Source organism: Hyalella azteca, unplaced genomic scaffold (genome assembly GCF_000764305.2).
Source record: "Hyalella azteca isolate HAZT.00-mixed unplaced genomic scaffold, Hazt_2.0.2 contig10325, whole genome shotgun sequence".
NCBI classification, from domain to species: domain Eukaryota; kingdom Metazoa; phylum Arthropoda; class Malacostraca; order Amphipoda; family Hyalellidae; genus Hyalella; species Hyalella azteca.
In genome coordinates, this window is record NW_025940369.1 from 145,707 (window position 1) to 169,045 (window position 23,339).

At 37.2% G+C, this 23,339-nt stretch overlaps 2 protein-coding genes across 6 annotated transcripts; one reads left to right on the forward strand and one right to left on the reverse strand.

Annotated features, from left to right (window-relative positions):
- Nucleotides 1-738: 738 nt before the first annotated feature.
- Nucleotides 739-8,753, forward strand: LOC108680403. The gene is made up of 6 exons (XM_018169212.2): nucleotides 739-2,476; nucleotides 3,072-3,156; nucleotides 4,501-4,655; nucleotides 5,392-5,527; nucleotides 5,781-5,876; nucleotides 6,467-8,753. Exons 1-6 carry the CDS (start codon nucleotides 760-762, stop codon nucleotides 6,570-6,572), a joined length of 2,295 nt encoding a protein of 764 aa, XP_018024701.2. The 5' UTR covers nucleotides 739-759; the 3' UTR covers nucleotides 6,573-8,753.
- Nucleotides 8,754-18,174: 9,421 nt separating this feature from the next.
- On the reverse strand, nucleotides 18,175-22,438 carry LOC108680406 (2-oxoisovalerate dehydrogenase subunit beta, mitochondrial). 5 transcript variants are annotated; one of them, XM_047882385.1, is made up of 8 exons: nucleotides 21,955-22,438; nucleotides 21,241-21,318; nucleotides 20,710-20,912; nucleotides 19,917-20,072; nucleotides 19,109-19,225; nucleotides 18,963-19,040; nucleotides 18,747-18,824; nucleotides 18,175-18,221 (listed from the first exon to the last, which is right to left on the reverse strand). In XM_047882385.1, the coding sequence occupies exons 1-7, from the start codon at nucleotides 22,115-22,117 to the stop codon at nucleotides 18,753-18,755; spliced, it is 867 nt and encodes a 288-aa protein (XP_047738341.1). In that variant the 5' UTR covers nucleotides 22,118-22,438; the 3' UTR covers nucleotides 18,175-18,221; nucleotides 18,747-18,752. The 5 variants fall into 5 exon arrangements, with proteins under 5 accessions (XP_047738341.1, XP_047738340.1, XP_047738342.1 ...); XM_047882384.1 differs by having other exon boundaries at nucleotides 18,175-18,278; nucleotides 18,743-18,824; nucleotides 21,955-22,437; XM_047882386.1 differs by having other exon boundaries at nucleotides 18,175-18,278; nucleotides 18,743-18,814; nucleotides 18,986-19,040; nucleotides 21,955-22,434.
- Between the last annotated feature and the right edge of the window lie 901 nt (nucleotides 22,439-23,339).

A 23,339-nucleotide genomic window follows, 5' to 3' on the forward strand; every position in this document is an offset into this window, starting at 1 on the left:
TCAAGGCATATATTTCAGATTGTGCCACAGAATCCTTAGATCTATATTCTACAGCGACTATTGCTTCTCACGTGTCATTTGCTCAAGAAGTTTTCAAGCTGCACCACATTAGATGAAGTCTAACACATGAAGTATATGAGGGAGGAAGTATTTCAAATATTTTTATTATTTAAGATTAATTCTGAATTTCTGTTCGCATCGTCGTAATCATACGGCGCACGTTGCATGCAAATCAAATTCTTCAGTTGTTATTTCCGCTAAAATGGCCGCCAAAATTGCATGAAATTTTTTGACAAAATAACTGTAATTTTTATGCTAGTATTTGAAGAAGCATTTTCTCAGATTAAACCACGGTCTGAAGAAGTTCGTGGGACCTGGTAAAAATTGGAATATCCTAATGTAATAGATTGTTAATGTCCGACTTCAGGAGCCTTAAAAAGCATACATGTTTTTCCAGAGAGAGACACATTATAAATACACAAGTCCCATGTAACATATGTAACATCAATGAAAGTTATCTTAATTTATCAGACTTTCGAAACTACTGTTTGTTTTCTAGAATTATAGGGTATAACTTATAAGGAACTAGCGAGCTCTACTTCTGATTGACTCATATGTGGTGTAATTACGTTTCGCAAGTAAACCATTTTTCCATGTGAAGTTCGATTTAAAATTTGCGACCATATTCATTCAATTATACGGTGTGAATTCATTCAATTATTAATTCTTTTTCCAGATAACCAAAACTTGGCTATCAACATGTTTTCGACGCATATCTTAATAATAGTGATGGTCGCTGGCGTTGACCTAGTCTGTGGTGCACTTTTGGACGGAATTCCGACCTACGTTCACCAGAACTTTTCATACAACATGTGTCCTTGTCATGAAAGTATTGGTGCTTGCACTGAAACATTTTCAATCCCCATGTTAAGTTCTCCAGATAATAAAGATTGGTTCCCGGTCAATATGAAAAATTTGTCATTAATTGAAGAAAAGCCATCCTGTTTACCAAACCAATTAGAAATAACCATAGAGGAAGGAAGTTTCGCACTTCTCACGAACGGGTCTATATCTCACGTACACAGCGGTCTTATCTTTGACACCGATTCTTACTGCCTGGAAATGGCGTACAATGAAATGTATTCTTTAGATGGAAAATTTAAAGTTCCGATGTTGAAGGCAAAGGTTTGCTTGCCACCTGTACGACTTCCTTCCTGTTGCAATTCTGGTGAAATTATGACCGATCAAAACGGCACAGCTGCCTGCGAGAAAAGTTCGGGCTACACTTCATTTTTTCACCCGCGTATCGAATTTGCCGGAAGCTTTCACACGTTTGCTCTCACCACAGAACATCGCGGTTTTCCGAAGTGCGAGGATAGGTTAACAATCTCACCCGTCCAAAATGAACGGACACGGCGATCTTTAGAGTTAGTTGGGAGTGGAATCCAGCTAATTTGGCAAACTAATGAGCATGGCAAAACCATAGTAGTTGAGTCGGAGCGCTTCTGTGTAGGGCAAGTAACAACGTACAATGCAATTACTCCAGCCGTTGCATTTTGCCCCGAAGATTTTTCCGTCCAAAAGATGTGTTCAAACAACACATGCTTTTCAAAATGCTGTCGTGAAGGTTACGTCTTTGACCTCTTTACAAGCTCGTGCGAAATGGAAGACTTTTACCAAGTCTGGACCCCTCCGGCCAGTTGGCAAAATTTTACAGCTCTCTACGGAATGCCTTCTTGTCCATCGTACTTTCCAATATCTGCATTAGACACTAATGAAAATTATGCCTTGCTTGCCAATGGCAGCTTGTGGATTGAATCTCACTCTCAAACAACGCCGTATTCAAAATACTGCATTGATTACTTCCGTAATCAGACTCACCTGATCGAAATAGCCATCGTGTGCTTTGATGAGACTGTAAACCCATCAAGCAATACCACTGCAATACCTGAGCTGCTCTACGTGATTTTATTGTTCTTTTCGAGCCTCCAACTGTTGATAGTGACTGGAATATTTGTGTATCGGGTGTTTAAAGTGAAACGTGAGAGGAGAGAGGGATATACATGTGAAAATGCATCTCGGAATATAAACGATATGCAAAATATAAGTAATGCTGAAAATGATGGTGAGCTTTCTCATCAAAATATACAAGAACGTCAGGATATGAATAGTGGAAGAAGAGAGAGTTTGAATGCCCAAAGTATTGCTCTGAATATCCAAGGCAATAACTCTGATGTCCAGAATTCTCTAATGACGCCAACAGCCGACACTCATAACACGGAGAATCGCGAAAACCATACAGTGGAAAACACAGGAAAAGTTGCAATAATTTTATCGTTAAGGAAATGTACCATTTTCGGCCACTTCCATGCCCTAGTATGCCAGATGATGTTCTTCTCTGCATGCCAGCTCATAATAGTCGCTCTACAGCAAGCTTTGGCTTCACATATCTCTTTTTGGTCTTGCAGTGCATTGGGTGAGTGCAATTATGTTAATTAAGAACTTGAGATATTTGTCCAATATTGACAATTGAACGCAATCACCTACCTACATGATAATAAAATACTGCAGTCTCGCTTTTTAACCGAATGCAGAATCTTCATTCACTGAGAACACAAACACAAATGATTAAAAAAAAGAGAGCAACAGTTTTTGATAACAATTCTTTCTTACCGCCCGTTTATTGTCTCTTGCATGCATTAACAGCCGTATTTATTCCGTTCAATGCATCTGAGTATTGAAACTCAAATTATTCTCTCAATCATAATTAGGAAAACTGTTATATATATTTGTTGATCATCGTAAGGGATTTGTTAATTTGTCTCACAACCAGACTTTCAAGTATTTATTTAGTTTTCCGACTCGAAAGTTTGCGGCCACTATCACGAAATTTGTCACCATATTGGATTGATATGTTAGTCGTAAACACTAAACCCATTTGTGTTGCGGGACTCCCATGCTCATTCGTGCACCTAATCTATCACCACAAACCTGGAAAAATGCAACTAGAATTGTTAAAATTAATTAGTAACCGTAAATTATAAATTTATATTGTGTTGCCCATGTACCAGCAACCCTGGGTGACGTCATGGAGCTGACTGTCATGGCCGCCGTGTGCTGCATGTGCGCGCAGTTCTGCTGCGACATCGAGCGCAGGTCAGTTGCTCCATGGTTGAACATGGTTGTATTAATTCAACCATGAGTTGCTCACTGACGTACATCGTGAAAAATTATATTTTCTAAAGAATGTGTGATAGGTTTGTGCATGAATGATGATCAAAGTAACAGGCCAGTGAAGTCTTCATTGCCACGTATCATGTAGCCTTAGGAAAAGGGAGTCATTAATTTGAAAAGAACTTTACGGCAAAAATTGTTCGATAAAAATTCCTTGAATTTTTTGTTTAAATGCCACCGCATTTCATTAGTTACATTAGTTCTTGCCTATCAACATTAGTTCTTTCCTAATATTCATCTATTTTCTGTTAAATTTAAAATTTTGAATACCTTACTATGTTGAACAAAGTAACTCTACATTTTCAAACATTTTTCCATCATGTCTATCTTCACAATTATTTGTTCTTTCTCGCTTCCTGTGTTCATATAAATCGAGTGTAGGAGAAAAGGAACTTATTGATGCCGAGGACGAATATTGCAGAGACGAACTGTCCGCGGCTATTGCTGCTGTTAACATAACATAACATAGTGATGTCGGCTCTGAAGTGTAGGCCTGATGTGGCCTGTCGCCGATTCTTTTCCATTTCGTGCCTTGTTCATAGATCTAAACTCGTGTCATTTGACCGGATCTTTTCATGACTGGCGATAGTTTGAAGAAGCTACTAGACTTCCAATACTGTAATCTTGCTGTTCATTGTTCTTCCCGAGGTGTAGTACTTTACACTTGTCAGCATTAAACCTCAGCTGCCACGTATCAGCCCAGTTAACTAAGCTGTCAAGATCATCTTGCAATTGCGCTTTACTTGACGCATTCTTCACTGTATTATAAACTTTTGTGTCGTCGGCATACATGGACACATGATTCATCTTCGTTATATGTTTCAATTATTGTCACTCATTTTTAATTATCAAAATTGAACTTTATGAAGAAGTAAATGAATGTTTAAGCATAACGGAATATTTAAACATAAATGAATATATAAACCTAAATGATTATTTAAAATATGAATGAATATTTAAAGCTAAATGAATATTTAAACGTAAATGAATATTTAGACCAAAATGAATATCTAAACCTAAATGAATATTTAAACCTGAATGAATATTTAAACATAAATGAATATAAACCTAAATGATTATTTAAAACCTAATTTAATATTGAAACCTAAATGAATATTTAAACGCAAATGAATATTTAAACCTAAATGAATATATGAACCTACTTACAGCAAATTTTTATATCTCTCATTATGCTTTCCATGATGCAAGGATTATTCATATTATTTCCTTATTTTATTCATATTATTCATATTTTTTCGGTACCAGGACTCCAGGAGAAGAAACCAACAGGGCAGTACCGCGCTGGGTACCCATCCTCTTACATGTTGCACCTCTGATACTTGCTACCATCGTGGTGGTGCCCGTGCGGGTGGTGATGGTGCCCTTACCATCAGAATGTACCACAGCGGCCGCTTTCACTGGTACGTACTTTATTCTTTGTCCTAAACGTGAAATTCCTTCGTGTCTTGTAATTATGCGTCATAGGTTTGTTGCTGCTTTTCCACCAGCAATAAGATTCTTAAATTTTGGCATTTGCAATTTAATTATAAGTGTTTTTGACAATTTTTTAACATGTATTTTGCACCAGCAATGAGATTCTTATTTTATTTTGATTTTTTTACAATATTTTGAGAGTTTCTACAAAATTATAAGACTTTTTGACAATATTTTCACATGTAACTTGTAGGATATCTCAGCACTGATTTATTTATTAATTGTCAACCTATTCATTATGCCCAGATTAGTGCCAATTATTAGAGAATTTCAACATCTCGGAAGATTGTCTTCACCGCAGCTTGCTGTTTCAAGACGAAACTTTTCCTCACATATTATTTAATTACATCATGATTATTTTTCATACTTCTCCAGTTAGTTTGATGCACTGACGACATAAGAACCCTCGCATGCACTTCTGTGCAGCTCTTTACGGAAAATGAACAGTTAATTCAAGAAAAACATATATCAAGTACCGTGAATTTCACGCGAAAAACGTGAATTTCACGTTCATCGCGAAATTCACAGTGGGAATAAAAACATTCCTGTATAAATTTTGCTATAAACGAGAATAACGAATGCTATTCGCTCTCTCCTGAATCTTAAGTGGGTTTTTACTGTACATTTAATAAATTGTAAATTGTGGAAATATTTTCTTATAAGATCCATGGGCTGGATTCCCAATCTCGGTTACGACATTTGTGCTTCTGGCCGCAGCGTTCGCCCTCCTGTTCAAAGACTTCGTCATTTATGTCTATCGCAGCCAAGGTCAACTGCAGTCGATCCCACCTGAATTGAGGTTAGAAATCGAGTAATATTTATCAAGGAGGTCATGTGATAAATGGAAGACAGTGTGCTGTTAAGTGATAAATTTATGACACTAATAGTTGCTGGTCAATTGATGAAATGTTGACAATATGCCATCAAGGGTAAACGGACAAATTGTGACTTTACAACATCGGAATTATGTTTGTTATGGTAAATTTACTGAAGTATTTTCTACTTCAGTTCTTCCTTCGCTACATGTTCATTTGATTAAGTTTTTATTGCAGGTACCGCTGGTGGTTGTGCGCTAAGATGGTGTTCATCCACGCCATGTATTGCATCTCGTATGCGTCAGTGTTTGCGTCGGACTCTGTCGCTTTTTGGTCAGTTGTTACTGCGGTGGTAAGCCTGAATATTCTAAAATTATATAATACATTTTTTTCTGCGAATACATTATCTTTGTCAAGGGTATACGAACCCAAGGCATTGGAACTAAACCTAATGTCAGTAGTAACAGGATTAATTAGTAACCTTTGTCTCATTGGCAATATTTATTCAGCAGCTTATTTTCTATAATTATTCTATCCTCATTAGGTTCGCAATCACTGAGAATTTTTTCTTAATTTCGAAAAATTTAAAAATAAAAATTATCGAAATTTGCTCTCTTGCAACTCTATAGGATGAGTTTGCGATATTTTTTTATGCTTCATCTCAAGTTCAAATAACCTGCACGTGTAATAATATTCTCGGATATAAATAATCCTAAGTTTTATGATTCATCCTTGATGTGCTACATCACTACAATAAATTATTATTCGTTCTCTAATTATTTCATTGCATTATAAGTTTTCAGTTGTTCGAAACATAGCTCATGGTGTTTCAAATTATATCGCGGTTTGATGAACTATGATTTGATGAACGATAATTTGATGACGTCATAATTGTCTCTTATGACCGCTTGCTTGCCCCGCAGGGTGTTTGGGGACATCATATTGTTCCTGAAGAGCGTCCTAGTCTCGTGCAGCGTGCTGCGCCATCACACGAAGCACCACAGTCGCCCTGCACCGCACCACCTGTAGCGTGCAGCGTGCTGCGTCATCACACGAAGCACCACAGTCGCCCTGCACCACACCACCTGTAGCGTGCAGCGTGCTGCGTCATCACATGAAGCACCACAGTCGCCCTGCACCGCACCACCTGTAGCGTGCAGCGTGCTGCGTCATCACACGAAGCACCACAGTCGCCCTGCACCGCACCACCTGTAGCGTGCAGCGTGCTGCGTCATCACATGAAGCACCACAGTCGCCCTGCACCGCACCACCTGTAGCGTGCAGCGTGCTGCGTCATCACACGAAGCACCACAGTCGCCCTGCACCGCACCACCTGTAGCGTGCAGTTCGATTAATGTTGCAAAACTTCAAATTATTAAATTTTAAATCAGCACGGGCATTCTTAACGAGATAAAAAGCAATATTTTTGTCAATTTTTTAAAGTCTGTTCAAGGATTCAATTACGCCCACTATCACATTCTAGTATTAATTTAAACCTGTTAGCCACACTGCTTGGCTTGAATTCATCTTGGCTATCCCAGATCTGAAAAAATTATCATTTATTATTTCAGTTACAAGTTTAGAGGACGACAGAAAGGAATCATATGATAATTATTTAGTGAACGAGTTATTGGGGTATATATAGGGATAGAAGGAACCAACGGCAGGACTCAATACGGTCCCTATAATGATTCCAAGCTAGAATTTAGCAGACAATTGAAATATGAAAACGTGTATTTGAGGACAAAAGTATTGAATGCATTCTAAATACTTCTAATTTATATTATAAACATTCGTTGATCGCATGCTCAACTTGTTGAATTATTAAATGTAAAAGACGCCAGTGAAAAGAATAAATGTTGGACGCTGTATGCTTTACTTGTGCATTTCATTTTGCGAATGAATTTAGAATAAAGTATGTTTAATGATAAATGTTGAAATGTGTCATATGTTTGATTTTTAATGCATAGGTTATTGTTCGCATTTTAAGTGTTGAATTGACATGATTATGTTTTGCGTTGCTTGTTAGGAGCTCTTTTATTGCACGATAGTTTATACCACGTTGATGATGATTGTTAAGAATAAATTTGTGTATATTTAAGATAGTCGTGAGACTATAAAGTTTGTTTTCCGATGAGACAGATAATTTATCTAGGTTATTAAATAAATTCGAATCAGTTAGTAATAACGTAAAACGAATATATTTGTTATAAAGGTACAGTTTTTTATGTACGTAATATCCGTGTTTGTTGAACCCCCTAAATGTTTTGGCTTATCACAATCGTTATCTTATGTTCAAAGGATTATTAAACCGTGTTATGTTTTCTCTCCATTAATTAAGATGTTTACGAAAGTTGATCAAGCTGAATATATGATTATCAACTTGGCTCAGGCTCTGGCGTTCGGGGCAGTATACTAAACGAAACGGACAGCGATAGTAAGTTTAATGACGATTGTTTATTTTAATTGTGCATCTATTATTTGCTAGATTACTTAAGGCCCCGCCTGCTGTATCTCTAATAATTTTAACGATGCTACAGATACTGTAAAACAGTTTTTGCTGCCCAAATCTATCCTCATTCATCGTACGGATGATATCACAAATGCAAGGTTACAATAGCTTAAGATCGCCACCGATCACATTAGTTTAGTTTTAGATAAGTACTATATGTCGGCGTTGAAGATTAGGCCTAGTCAGGCCTGTCGCCGATTTTCGCATTGTTCGTAATTTTCACACGGGAATTTTTGAAACATTGAATTGTCTGATAAACATGGAATCTAATGGAAATGAACTTTGATGTTTTAAAGCTCTTGCTGTTGTACTGGCGGGATGTGAATCTATTCCGTATACGTAACGAAAATGTCTTGTCGGTTCTTGCATGGATTCACACTCGAGGTCTCAAAGAGTTCAGAGTTCAGACGTCAGTCTGTTCCCATGAACTAAAATCGTTTGTTTCTCGAAACTATAGATAACCTTGTATGACTTAGGAGCGATAGCGACGCTGTTTAAGCCCTTGAGAGAATTTTTTAATTCTACGGTAGTGATGGAGGGATGAAAATGTCTCTCATAGTGCCGCCTAGACACTATGGAAATCGCCTATGAATGTTAATTGCGATTTAAGGTATATCAAATTTTGGATAGAATTGAACAAGTTGAGACGGCTATATGTCTCAACCGTTGTCTTTTATTACAATGAGTGAAACCCTCAATAAAATTAATGGGTCAAATTGTCCTAATAGTTACACACTTGAATTGTTACCCGCACCCGCAGCCATAGGGCAGCGCAGCCGTAGGCAACAAATTTTACTCATAAATAAGTCATAGAGCCAACGCCCAGCCTCACCATGCATTAACTTTACTCAGCCTCAGAACTAGAAGCCGCAGACTACGCTTGAACTCCGTAATCCAGACAAGCGACACACTGCCGAAAGATAATAGCGCCGTAGGTCTTCAGCCAATGCTTAAGCATGCTCGCTCATTAGCAGGCCGTTCCCCATCCGGCTGTACCTACTCCGGCCTAACCTCTTCTGGCCTAACCTATTCACGCTGTCCCGGCTCACATCCTTCTTGCAGCCAATGACTGGCTCTACCAGTACACTGGGACCGCCTTTCTAACTTTTTGCAGTCAATGAAGTTAGGTTAGGTTCGCTCAGGTTTGTTTTGGGTGGAGAAAGGTTGCAGCTCTTATAGGTTAGGCCAGAGGAGGTTTGGCCAGATGCAGTATGGCCATGTTTACCTTTGGCAAGCTTATTTTGTGGCTGTGGACATCCGGTGCCATGGCTTTGAGCACTTGACTTCATAGGCCGTTATGCACTCTATCGTTCTTACCTATGGAAAGGAATATTAACTAAGTGTGAAGTTTGGCAAAGCTGGCCTCCGGCATGCGCCCCCAGCCAGAGCATAGGACTGGCGTAACGCTGATACGCTCGTTTCCCGGCAAAACTGTTGGTACAAGTTCTCGCTATTTTTCTCAGTGCACCCAGTAATTACTGGACAGATGCAGTTGATGACTAGGACGAATAGAATAAGTTTAATAATAGAATAAGTTTAATAATAATAAGTTCGAGTCTTATCTGGATCAGTGTTATAGATAACAGATAAGGAATGATTTGTAAACAAATTCTCGTGTACTAGTATGCCGGTAAATTTTCAACTACATGATTATGAACATTATTTGGTAAATATTTTTTGATTGCTGTTCACTGAGAGACCATGTAATACTTCATCACTTGGTATTCCTCATAATAATGTGAACAGTTACGCCATTTCATGTTTTAGGAATAACTTGTAAAGACACTATGATGACTAAGTGATTTATGTAGGGTGATATGCTTTGGTGCATTTAGTTCTTGTGCAACCAATGCAATTACCAAGTCTTGCTTACCCGACCCTCAACCTTCTACCGCCTGACATGAGTAACCGGAGCAATATTGTCACGCGCCTACTTCCCAAAAAGGATACGTTCTAGTGAGCGCAAAATGACTTGAAGCAGGCAGTTCCCCATCCGGCTGTACCTACTCCGGCCTAACCTCTTCTGGCCTAACCTATTCACGCTGTCCCGGCTCACATCCTTCTTGCAGCCAATGACTGGCTCTACCAGTACACTGGGACCGCCTTTCTAACTTTTTGCAGTCAATGAAGTTAGGTTAGGTTCGCTCAGGTTTGTTTTGGGTGGAGAAAGGTTGCAGCTCTTATAGGTTAGGCCAGAGGAGGTTTGGCCAGATGCAGTATGGCCATGTTTACCTTTGGCAAGCTTATTTTGTGGCTGTGGACATCCGGTGCCATGGCTTTGAGCACTTGACTTCATAGGCCGTTATGCACTCTATCGTTCTTACCTATGGAAAGGAATATTAACTAAGTGTGAAGTTTGGCAAAGCTGGCCTCCGGCATGCGCCCCCAGCCAGAGCATAGGACTGGCGTAACGCTGATACGCTCGTTTCCCGGCAAAACTGTTGGTACAAGTTCTCGCTATTTTTCTCAGTGCACCCAGTAATTACTGGACAGATGCAGTTGATGACTAGGACGAATAGAATAAGTTTAATAATAGAATAAGTTTAATAATAATAAGTTCGAGTCTTATCTGGATCAGTGTTATAGATAACAGATAAGGAATGATTTGTAAACAAATTCTCGTGTACTAGTATGCCGGTAAATTTTCAACTACATGATTATGAACATTATTTGGTAAATATTTTTTGATTGCTGTTCACTGAGAGACCATGTAATACTTCATCACTTGGTATTCCTCATAATAATGTGAACAGTTACGCCATTTCATGTTTTAGGAATAACTTGTAAAGACACTATGATGACTAAGTGATTTATGTAGGGTGATATGCTTTGGTGCATTTAGTTCTTGTGCAACCAATGCAATTACCAAGTCTTGCTTACCCGACCCTCAACCTTCTACCGCCTGACATGAGTAACCGGAGCAATATTGTCACGCGCCTACTTCCCAAAAAGGATACGTTCTAGTGAGCGCAAAATGACTTGCACTGATGGTTGCCGCCACGTACGACAACTTTAAAATGTTCTCTCTTGCGTACAAGGTTGCTACACTCAATAGTTTACGTATAATTTGACTTGAAAGTTATGTTCTCGGCGAGTGACATACGGCGGTAGAGGGTTAATAATATGTATCCAACTGATTAGTTCAACCTGATGAAGTCAAGACGCGAAAGTGAGTCAGAATACTGGAGTGAATGTGTTTCCCGACATGTGCTTAACCTTAGTCTACGGGCCAAAATAACTTGCTTTTCCGACCTTATGCCCAGAGGGAATCAGGCGTATACCGGAAATGAAGTCAACAGGAGGGCTAAAGAACCCGTCTGCAAAGGTTTCAAAATTTTGTAACCTTGTTACTCAATTTGACCTTATCGCATATCTTGGTAATCATCACATTTGTACTACTTCTGCAGTCAGTCACTACTTCAATTGATGAAACGAGCAGCAGATGCCTGGGCGCAGCTTGATCCTTGATTCCCCTTTTGATGCCATCTTGGCTTTGAGCTACGATCAAACAAACCTTCATAATCATGATACGTTTCATATAGCGGGTTCAGCGTATATTAGGCCGTAGGCCTGTCGTCGATTCTTAACATTGCAGAACATCCACAGCTTGTTGCGGGCTCGAACTCGCAGCTCACTGCTTCAAAATTAATTTGCTTAACCGCCCGGCCTCCTTGCCGATTCAGACCAGAAACTGGCGCACAGAGCTGGGATCGAACCCGCACCTCTCTGCTCCAATCTTGGTACTCTGAACTTTAACCACTGGGCCACCCTGCGTGGCCCAGTGCGTTTGTTCGGAGCTGCGTTCTGTTAAAGTTTAAATTCAGATAAGAAATTTGTTTTAGTGCTGCATAGATCCGAAGAAAATAATTTATCTCATAACCTATTTTTAATAAGGACCTTACTTACGCTGTTTTTTTTTTCATTTATTCCCTACTACGTGCACTAATGAGCAACGAATCATTCAAACAGATTTTTTGTTCTTCTCCAATAATGATGGTCATTCTCAAGATAATATTTTGTGGAATCGTCTTCAACGAACTGAAAATCTGATCATCCTTGCTCTGATGATTAATCTAATTCTTTAAAAACCTTAAATATGAAGAACTTTTCAATATATCGTGGTCTTTAATTTTACGAATCTTTTAGCGTCACATAAAAATTAAATCGAGCGTTTAATGTTGGTGGCGAACGCGTTAAAATGATATTTTCGTCAAGAAAATAAAGCAGTATTAACATCAGAAACGTTTGAGCATCGTGAAGGAGGATGATGGAGAAATAAAAAGTGCGGTATTTCACTAATTTATTGAAAAGCCTTACTCGGCTTTTTTGCTAAAACTTTTGTACTAATCAACGTCACAAAGCGCACTCTCTACACAGGCCTACTTCTTGTACAAGAAGCTCCTTCCGAACTTATAAATTCTTGAGCTAAAAGATCAATACAACCACTTGCAAATCTGCCGCAAAAGTTGAGGCAACTAGAAGCAGAACAACGCAAAATGAAGTAGAAGACCATAGTATTTGATGGAGACTAGAGAAGAATAAACGGGCAAATTCAAACAGTTATCCATCAAATGATAACGAAAGGTTAGGATTATGTTTAAATCCTGGAGGCATGTTACCCTCGCAATGACTTCCCTCAATTTCATGTATTAATTAAATTGATTAAATTTAAGTAATAATTAATTATTAATTATTAAAATACGTGATGAAGTCCCGACACAGGTTAAATGGGACAAAAATTAAAATCTCAATTCAAGAAGTAAACAAGAAATTAAACATCATACATGAAGCGAGCATAATAAGAATAACATTTAAATAAGGGAAGGTATGGCCTACAGTTTTGATGTAACAAATTATTGTTTTCGTGAACTATTATAAAGAATATCATTAAAAAATTACTACAGTAATTGTGAGAGGAAAAATTAATGGAAGATTTCAAACTTTATCAACCGGAAAAAAATAATCACATCAAAAATGCAATTCAAAATTTATGCTTATTGAGAAGCGCATTAATTAACTGACTTTGATGGGTGTGCCAGGTAATTGAATGTCCTAAGTAGCCACTTAATTACTTAATTATAATATATAATAATGAGATAACTACTTCAAATGCAGCTCGGAGAAATTAAAAAATTTCCGCTGTAATTGAGAAGGAACTTGAAAATACTTGTTATTTGCCGGCGGATTACCTTAAGATTTTTTGCAATATTCTACGATAAATAGAAATAAAAAGAAATGTTATTTTAAATACCAATATAGAAATAAAGAGAATTGAAGTATTAAAACAACCCATAACTTTGCGTGCACTCAATGGTTTGATTTGAAGTCTTGGCACCTAGCAGGCAAGATTTTCTAAATAAAATACATTTTTCAACAACACTCGTAGGATCTTATATTACCTTATTAAAGATTGTTAGATAAATCAATTGATGTATTCTTAACAAGTGATTCAAATTTAGGTATAAATTTGGTACTGTTTGCGGGTAGCGGCGAGGAGAAACGACATAAGTAAACGACAATGATTGTAGTACAATAAAAATCAAATATACGACTAATAATACGAGAGAATTTTAGATATACACTAAAAAACAGATTTCAATGCTTTTTACGTCTGTAAAACGCCGGATGCTAAGAATGAGGAATATCAGGAGCAATTATTCAAATTTTGGATATTCGTAGAATTTCAATAAATCAAGTCTTCCACTCAAACTAACAAAATAGAATAACAACAACAAACATGAAACAACTATCACTAAAATCTTGCAATATTATTCACAAAATAAATAAATCCACTAAGTTAATAAATGCAAACCCACTTATAAGTTAGTTAGTTAGTTAGTTTAGTGTCCAAATGTTTACTAGCGCTCCAGCTATTAAGCTATCTCGCACCGAAAGTCAAGATGAACGTCACCAACGGTGGAAGGTCTCAATTGTTCATCACCCACAAGGGGCGGAAGGTCTCAATTGTCCAGCCCGCTGAAGCTGGCTCGAAAGAAGCAGCGCTAGCATCTCAAAGAGACGAAGTGACAAGGAGGGACAGGTGACAAGCAACAGAAACGAAGACACTCGAACAAGAGGTCGCTTACACGGGACGTCGGCCGCCCGCACGAGAGAGACAGAGAAGGGAAATGTAAGGAATCCTACCTACATAATAACTTAATGTAAGGAATCCTACCTACATAATAACTTAATGTGAGGTATCCTACCTACATAATAACTTAATGCAAGGAACCCAATGAAAAATAATCAATTAATAAGGATAATATGCTGCTCAATAGTCCTTGATGAAAAATAATCAATTAATAAGGATAATATGCTGCTCAATAGTCTTTCATGAAAAATAATCAATTAATAAGGATAATATGCTGCTCAATAGTCTTTCATGAAAAATAATCAATTAATAAGGATAATATGCTGCTCAATAGTCTTTCATGAAAAATAATCAATTAATAAGGATAATATGCTGCTCAATAGTCTTTCATGAAAAATAATCAATTAATATGGGCAATTTAATGCGCAATAATCCTTGATGAAAGGTTATCAATTAATAAGAATAATATGGTGCTCAATAGTCCTTGATAAGCCTCTTGAGGGCGGCGAGACAGCGCCACTTGTCAGGCAGGTAGAAGGGCTCGAAGATGTGAGGGAAGGGCGTGTCGAACCCGCACACACGCTCCACGGGCGCCTCCAGGCTCAGGAAGCACTGGCGCTGGGGGGCATTAAGCGTTCAAACTTACGAGATCAATGAGTGCTCAAGAGTAACAGGAATTTGCTTTGTGTATGAAGACTACAATGTTGTGAGAAAATGTGCAAGAAAAATGTTGTGAGAAGAACAAAGTTGTAATAAAAAAATGTGTAAGAAAAATGTTGTGAGAAGAACAAAGTTGTAAGAAAATGTGTAAGAAAAATGTTGTAAGAAAAACAATGTTGTAAGAAAATGTGTGGAATATATCACTCAGAGGCAGCACTATCAAAGCGCAGTGGCCTTAGTACCTACACGTAGCAGCCTGTTTATTGGCTGTGATTGGTGGGTTTAGCTTGAAATACCGTCAGTGATTGGCTCATACAAATAAATGATGAACATGATTTGAATTTTTAACAAAACCTTTGACAACATATTCTACCAATAATAAATGTAGATTAGGCAGGAAGCTATTCTCGTAAGTTAGTTGATGGTATTTGATTTAAATACTAAATTAGGCGTAAATAGCAGGTTTGAAAGAGAGAACGTCAGTAGAAAAGCTGGAAGACCTTCAAGAACTCAAGAGTTCTCGAATCAATTTATGAATGATCAGTTTAAGGCTTTCTTGTGCTAAAACAAATTTATGAAAGAACATTTCAAGCCTTTATTGAGCTAAAAACAATCCTTTAATAAATCATAATTTGAAATTTTGACTCTCTTCTTGCAGTTTACTTAAGATAATATAAAATAATTTATTGAAAAACATAGAAGGCAACAATTGCTTGAAGAAGGCAAAACATTGCTATTTGACGCATCAAAACTCTGCAAAAGCATAATGGCGAATCATTACTGGATAATTGAGCTCAAAACACTGTGGTTTCAAGACGAACATATAATTAAGTTTAAAATATCGGACTGAAAAGGTTTAAACATTGTTAACCTTGTAAGGTAATTAAAGTGAGGTTTAAATATTGTTAACAAATGTCGTAAAGTAATTAGTAGTAGTAGTAGTAGTAGTAAAAGATTTACTAGCGCTTCAGATAGCAATCTATTTCGCGCCGGAGGTGAGGTCTTCAGCTACGTCAAAGATGTTTGGTCTCTTCCGTCTTCAAGGCTTATAGCCTGATCCATTTTAGGCGCAGGGGCTGGGCGGTAGATTCCCTGCTCATGGAGCGAGGGTCCGCTCCGACTTCATGTGTCAACTCCAGCGTAAGTTTAGTGAGGCTTGGTCTAGGTGATGGCAAAGTGCGATTATAGTCTCGCTAAAGGCGGTGATGCAAGTGCATATGACCGACCGGCGGTGGCGTTACGGGGTCATGCTAAATCTCTGGCAGCAGGTTGCATTCCATCAGGTATCGTCTAAGGTTATCGGTTTCGAAGAATCCTACCTACATAATAACTTAATGCAAGGAACCCTACCTACATAAGAACTTAATGTGAGGTATCCTACCTACATAATAACTTAACCCCACAACTGAGACCTGCAGTCAGACACCGCGAGCTCAACGGTGGGGCGCTCAGGAACAATCCCCCTAGGTACGCGAAGTCCCATAGGACTTTAGACGCGCACAACCCACTTATAAGCAAGAGCAACTAGCACAAGTCATTTTCCTGATCCAGTATTTTAATCTGCATAGAATATTCGAACAACTTGAATTGCAGTGCAATCGATTAATCCAAATAAGTTAAACACAAATTTTAAAGGGTCTAGCATAGTCTTCTAATAATTCAAATCAACAGTACTAGTTTTGCTTAGTATTAAATTCTGAAAGACGGCGGACTAAGAAGCTCGGTTAAAAAATAATGAATTTTTTGCCTCAAAAAAATTATTTATTTCCCGGTTGATGCTAATAAGCCTGCAAAAATTAAAAAATTAATTTTGATGTAATTCTTCTAATTCAGAGCTCGCTGTAAAAAGTAATAAACAGTATAAGAGATCTAGATTTCTCAGTTCCAATTTTTTCAGTAGTGAGATTCCAAGTGAAATATCATAAATCAAAGGCAGAAATTAATCAAATATTATCGATGATATATTCCTTAATAATCCTTGGTAAAAAATGATCAGTTAATATCAAGGATATATTCTTCAATAGTCCTTGATGAAAAGTTATCAATTGATAAGGATAATATGCTGCTCAATAGTCCTTGATGAAAAATAATCAATTAATAAGGATAATATGCTGCTCAATAGTCCTTGATGAAAAATAATCAATTAATAAGGATAATATGCTGCTCAATAGTCTTTCATGAAAAATAATCAATTAATAAGGATAATATGCTGCTCAATAGTCTTTCATGAAAAATAATCAATTAATAAGGATAATATGCTGCTCAATAGTCTTTCATGAAAAATAATCAATTAATAAGGATAATATGCTGCTCAATAGTCTTTCATGAAAAATAATCAATTAATAAGGATAATATGCTGCTCAATAGTCTTTCATGAAAAATAATCAATTAATATGGGCAATTTAATGCGCAATAATCCTTGATGAAAGGTTATCAANTCACGGTCAACAAGTCACGGTCTTACCTCACGGTCAACAAGTCACGGTCTGACCTCACGGTCTTACCTCACGGTCAACAAGTCACGGTCTTACCTCACGGTCAGCAAGTCACGGTCTTACCTTACGGTCAACAAGTCACGGTCTTACCTCACGGTCAACACTAATAATTGATGTTTAGTGATCCGAGATCTCTCAAATAGGTAAAGAAATATAGGTAAAATAAGTGAAGAATAGGTAAAAAAACATCTATGTCAATCAATGGATTCGGTAAAAAATACCACTTCACCAAAAAGGTAAAGAAATAGTGCAGTTCCAAAACGTTGACAGTTTTTTAACAAATTTTTAAATGCTACAATTGATATGTTATACATTTTACAAATATTGTAACTTTGATACGCCAACATCTTTATTTTCTGTCACTCCTTCATTATAATAGACAAATTGATGGAAAATCCCTTAGTTTGTGAACCCCTTTTTCTTTTCAGATAACAATATAAATGAAATTAGATGGCACTATAAACAAAATTAGATAGCATTATAAATGAAACAAGATGACAATATAAATGAAATTAGATGGCACTATAAACAAAATTAGATAGCTTTATAAATGAAACAAGATAACAATATAAATGAAATTAGATGGCACTATAAACAAAATTAGATAGCATTATAAATGAAACAAGATAACAATATAAATGAAATTAGATGGCACTATAAACAAAATTAGATAGCATTATAAATGAAACAAGATAACAATATAAATGAAATTAGATGGCACTATAAACAAAATTAGATAGCATTATAAATGAANTAATGAGAGATTACTGCCCCAGCCAATCAGCGTGACGTGCTTGCCTGTCCAGTGGTGGAATTAATGAGAGATTACTGCCCCAGCCAATCAGCGTGACGTGCTTGCCTGCGCAGTGGTGGAATTAATGAGAGATTACTGCCCCAGCCAATCAGCGTGACGTGCTTGCCTGCGCAGTGGTGGAATTAATGAGAGATTACTGCCCCAGCCAATCAGCGTGACGTGCATTTGTGGCTGCGTGAAGCAGTGCATTTGTGGCTGCGTGAAGCAGTGGCAAGATAAAATTCGAGTACAATTATTGCTCTGAGCTTATTAGTAGAGCTGCAATAATGTTTCACTTGTTTGGGCTAATCTGTGACCTTATCAGAATATCATGACAGGTAACACAATTAATTCAAGATTTTATGCTTCGTTATTATATTTAGGTAATTTTGGAACACAGATAGATTTTAAATTTTGCTGAAAAAAAACATGTGTAAGCCATTCGGTAAGAACAATTTGAAAGTGTTCACTCAGAGAACAAAAAATTCATATTTAGCAAGATTAAGATGCAATGACCTAATTAACAGTGTACATAATAATGGTTTAATTTGACATTTTTTAGCATTCAGGGCTTCCAAATATATCTCAAGGAGTAAAATTATTTATAATCATTAACTTATAAGCTTTAAATATAGTAAGCAACAAATGTTACCTTCAATCAAAATATCGGCCTTGCCAAGCGGCAAGGTGTAGTCTCCTTCAGGAACCTTGACATGTTACCTTCAGTTACCTTCACCTTACCTTATAAGTTACCTTATTTACCTTCAGTTACCTTCAGGAACCTTGACATGTTACCTTCAGTTACCTTCAATTTACCTTCAGTTACCTTCACCTTACCTTATAAGTTACCTTATTTACCTTCAGTTACCTTCAGGAACCTTGACATGTTACCTTCAATCAAAATATCGGCCTTGCCAAGAGGCAAGGTGTAGTCTCCTTCAGGAACCTTGACATGTTACCTTCAATCAAAATATCGGCCTTGCCAAGAGGCAAGGTGTAGTCTCCTTCAGGAACCTTGTCGACAGCTGAGCGGTAGAGCACTTTAGGCTCCAAGAATATGCAGGGGTCAGGCTCCCTGATACATGACAGCAGTAAGCCTTTGGCTTTTATTGGCCCTCGAGGAATCACAACCTACAAGGGTGACAATATACATTTAATTGCATGATAAAATGCATAATGATGACCTCAAGGGATCACAACCTACAAGGGAGGCAACGTACATTTAATGGCATGATAAAATGCATAATGATGACCTCAAGAAATCACACCCTACAAGGGTGACAATATACATTTAATTGCACGATAAAATGCATAATGATGACCTCAAGGGATCACAACCTACGAGGGTGACAACGTACATTTAATGGCACAATAAAATGCATAATGATCACCTCAAGGGATCACAACCTACAAGGGTGACAACATACATTTAATTGCATGATAAAATACATAATGATAATGGAAAAACATAGATTCTGAAAAATGGCACAAAAAGAAGTAAGCTTGCACAAGAGTGGCACAAGGATTTCAGTGATGGTTGCTGTCTCATCAGAACAAAGTATTTGACATAAGGAATAGTGTGAAAGATAATGTAATGATTTTAGAAATTATGTTAATACAGTATATTTCTAATATTCATTATTTTAGCATCATGTTAGCATAATTGTGCTTTGACATCAGGAAGAGTGTGAATGATTTTAGAAATTAGAATGATTTTAGAAATTATTGCACATATGTTTCAAACATTTATTATATCAGCATCATGTTAGAATAATTATATTGCAGGAACATATACCTACAAGTTAGCAAGAATGGGACTGACTTTGAGACCAGGAGTGTGAGCAAAGTAAGCCTCTGGAGACTGTGAATGGTAGACAGCCCCATGCCCCACGGCCCCACAGGGTGCACGCACGGTCATCTTACCACAGTTGAACAGGTTGCCAGACCGATACCTATACTTGGCCGCCTCATTTACAAGCTGTGAATCAAAAAATCTATTTAAACCTCTACCGCCTGACATGAGTAACCGGAGCAATATTGTCACGCGCCTACTTCCCATAAAGGACACGTTCTAGTGAGCGCAAAATGACTTGCACTGATGGTTGCCGCCACGTATGACAACTTTAAAATGTTCTCTGTTGCGTACAAACGTCCTCAGGTTGCTACACTCAATAGTTTACGTATAATTTGCCGCCACGTACGACAACTTTAAAATGTTCTCTGTTGCGTACAAACGTCCTCAGGTTGCTACACTCAATAGTTTATGTATAATTTAATTTAAAAGTTATGTTCCTGAAGAGTGACAGGCAGTACAGGTTAAAAATTGGATCATATAAAAAATATTAAAGAATAAACAATGCAAGTGGTTTTCAATTGGGAATAGAGGAATAATGAATGAAGTTTCCAAGATATTGAACTGATGAATGAAATTACCATGAATATTACCCCTTGTTGAAAGATTTTCAATAGCAGAACTCCTTTGATTGAACCTTTCCCAGGAAATAATGAATTTAAATGAATGTCTTTGTGAGGTAGAATGAATGTCTTTGTGAGGTAGAATGAATGTCTTTGTGAGGTAGAATGAATGTCTTTGTGAGGTAGAATGAATGCCTCACCTGATCAAAGGCCGGATAAATGTAATCAGCAAATTGGATTTCAGCAATAGCTGTGGATCCAGCGCATGCCACTCCAATAGCAAAGCCAGCAATGCCTTGCTCACAGAGAGGTGTGTTGAAGACGCGCTGTCGCCCATACTTGTCCTGAAGGCCTACAGAGCAGCGGAACACTCCTCCAAAACCAACGTCTTCACCAAACAAAACTGCACAAAAATCAATTTTTCAAGCTGTTAAAAGGCTTTTCATTTATTCAAAGCTGAAAAGTTGATTTGAATATTTATTTTGAATTTTTTTCATGAAAAAAGTGTTTGATGATCACTGAGAGACAAAAAATATTAAAAATCATAAAGCTTTAGATGAAAAAAGAATGCTGAAAGGACCATAGTAATTGACACACATTTTAAATAATCTACTTGCAGTTTAAAAAATTATCAACTCAAGGTTTGAATTCAATTTGAAGATAAAGAAATGCCAATTCATAGCCATGAATATTAAACACAGTCATAACAAATTTCATGGAAACATACATACTTGCTGAGTCATCTGTTGCTAAAGCTATATCCATGGCACTGTTGATGGCCTTGAATAGATTCATCTCCTTCAGTTCTCCTGAAATAAGAGTTCCGTTGAAACTTCAGTACTTAAGAATTGTTGAAAAAACAAGGTTTCAAGAGTGCAAATAATTATTGTTAACTAGTGTAGCTCAGATTTTAACCAATTAGTTAAACAATTTTGAATTATCATTAATTCGTGCCTCAAAATAATCAATTATCTTTCAAACTAATAAGCAAAAGAAGATAATGCAGCCTTAAATTGGAAGATAATGCAGCTTCAAATTGGAAGATAATGCACCTAAAAATTGGAAGATAATGCAGCTTTAAATTGGAAGATAATGCACCTTTAAATTGGAAGATAATGCAGCTATAAATTAGAAGATAATGCACCTAAAAATTGGAAGATAATGAAGCTATAAATTGGAAGATAATGCACCTTTAAATTGGAAGATAATGCAGCTATAAATTAGAAGATAATGCACCTTTAAATTGGAAGATAATGCAGCTCTAAATTAGAAGATAATGCAGCTTTAAATTAGACAAGGGGATTTTACACATAAAACTTAGTGTTTTGACAATTAGAACAAGTTTTAACATTCACATCAGAAAATAATAATTCAAGAATCAGAGAATTTCCAGTCATAAAAAAATTAACAAACTTAGCCTAGTAGATATTTATAAGGTTTCTCACCTAAATCTCCAAAGTCCTCTGCCTTGTCAGGATGGTAAGTGAAAAATGATGCATGGCGGGCTGATGTAATTTGAACAGCTTGCTTCAGTTTGCATCGTTGAAGAATAATTTTTGACTGAATAAGCTTAGATGAAGCTATCCGTACTAAACCAATAGAAGACATGCCTTAAAAAATAGTTTAAAATGAGTGTTCCAATGCAAATTAGCAAAACCTTACAATAAAGATTCTTGTGAAAATGGAAAAAAATCAGAATCCTAACTCAGTAATGCATGAGAACGTTGCAGCATATCTCAGGGTAGGAACTTATTACAATAATCATCAATACTGAATAACTTTAAATTATTTCTTAGAATTATTTTTTGATATGGATTAAGAAAACAGCCTGTGTTGGTCAATAAAAACCCAGCGAATGATTAGAGTTTGATTTGATAAATAAAGAAAAGTAGATGCAAGGAAAATACAGGGGCAAGCATTGTGATGCAAAAATTAGTTCAAGAATAGATGGGATAGTTAAAAATTGTTAAAATCAATAAGATATTGTTGCAGGGGGAGCTGTATAGCTCATTTGCCTAACCCTTTGTCTTTCATGCTCATTTATTCAAGGGGAGTGTCTGGCCAACTTTTTTGGATATTGGCTTTTCCAGTTGTTAGTCTCGTCTTAAAGCTGACATTCTGAGCTATCCAACAGTACCAAAACCATCTCTGAACGTTGATTTATGCGTTCACGACCGATCCCGCAAGGGAGGGGGGTGGGGGAGTTCTTCAACAAATTAGATAGGGGGAAATTAGCTGCCGAGCACAATAAATAGAGTGGCAGCCGGAGTTAGGAGGCATCTTATAACCATGAAGCTGAGTGTGGTGAGCTCGGATCACCTCTCCTGTTGCCAGGACTAATAATTGGTATGTCACCCCATTATCATTAGCTGAACTCACTTGGAAGGGCCCTTTAAAAGTAGGACTGAGCTTATTGATGTTTAAAAACCCCTTATGTTGGATTTTCATCAAAACTAGTTGACCTACTTCAAAATTTGAGAATTTAGGGTGGCCCCTCTTCCAATGCTGCACCAGGACACCTTGCAAAGGTGGATCAGCATGGATGCAGTGAGCCCTGGTTAGTAAAAAGCTAGAGGGAGGCATATGAAGTTCTGAGTGCAATGTATTATTATACACTATAAGAGCCTTTGGCAGTACTATGTCCCAAGATAGTTCATTGCTCACCAGACTGTGCAAAAAATTCTTAAATGTAAGATTCACTCGCTCAACAGCTCCGTTACTGGACGGACAGAAGGGTGTCATCAACTTGTGATTGATATTGGGTTGAAGAAGAAAATTAGAGAAGTCATGCGATGTGAACTCTGGCCCATTGTCAGTTGTTGTTGTTTCT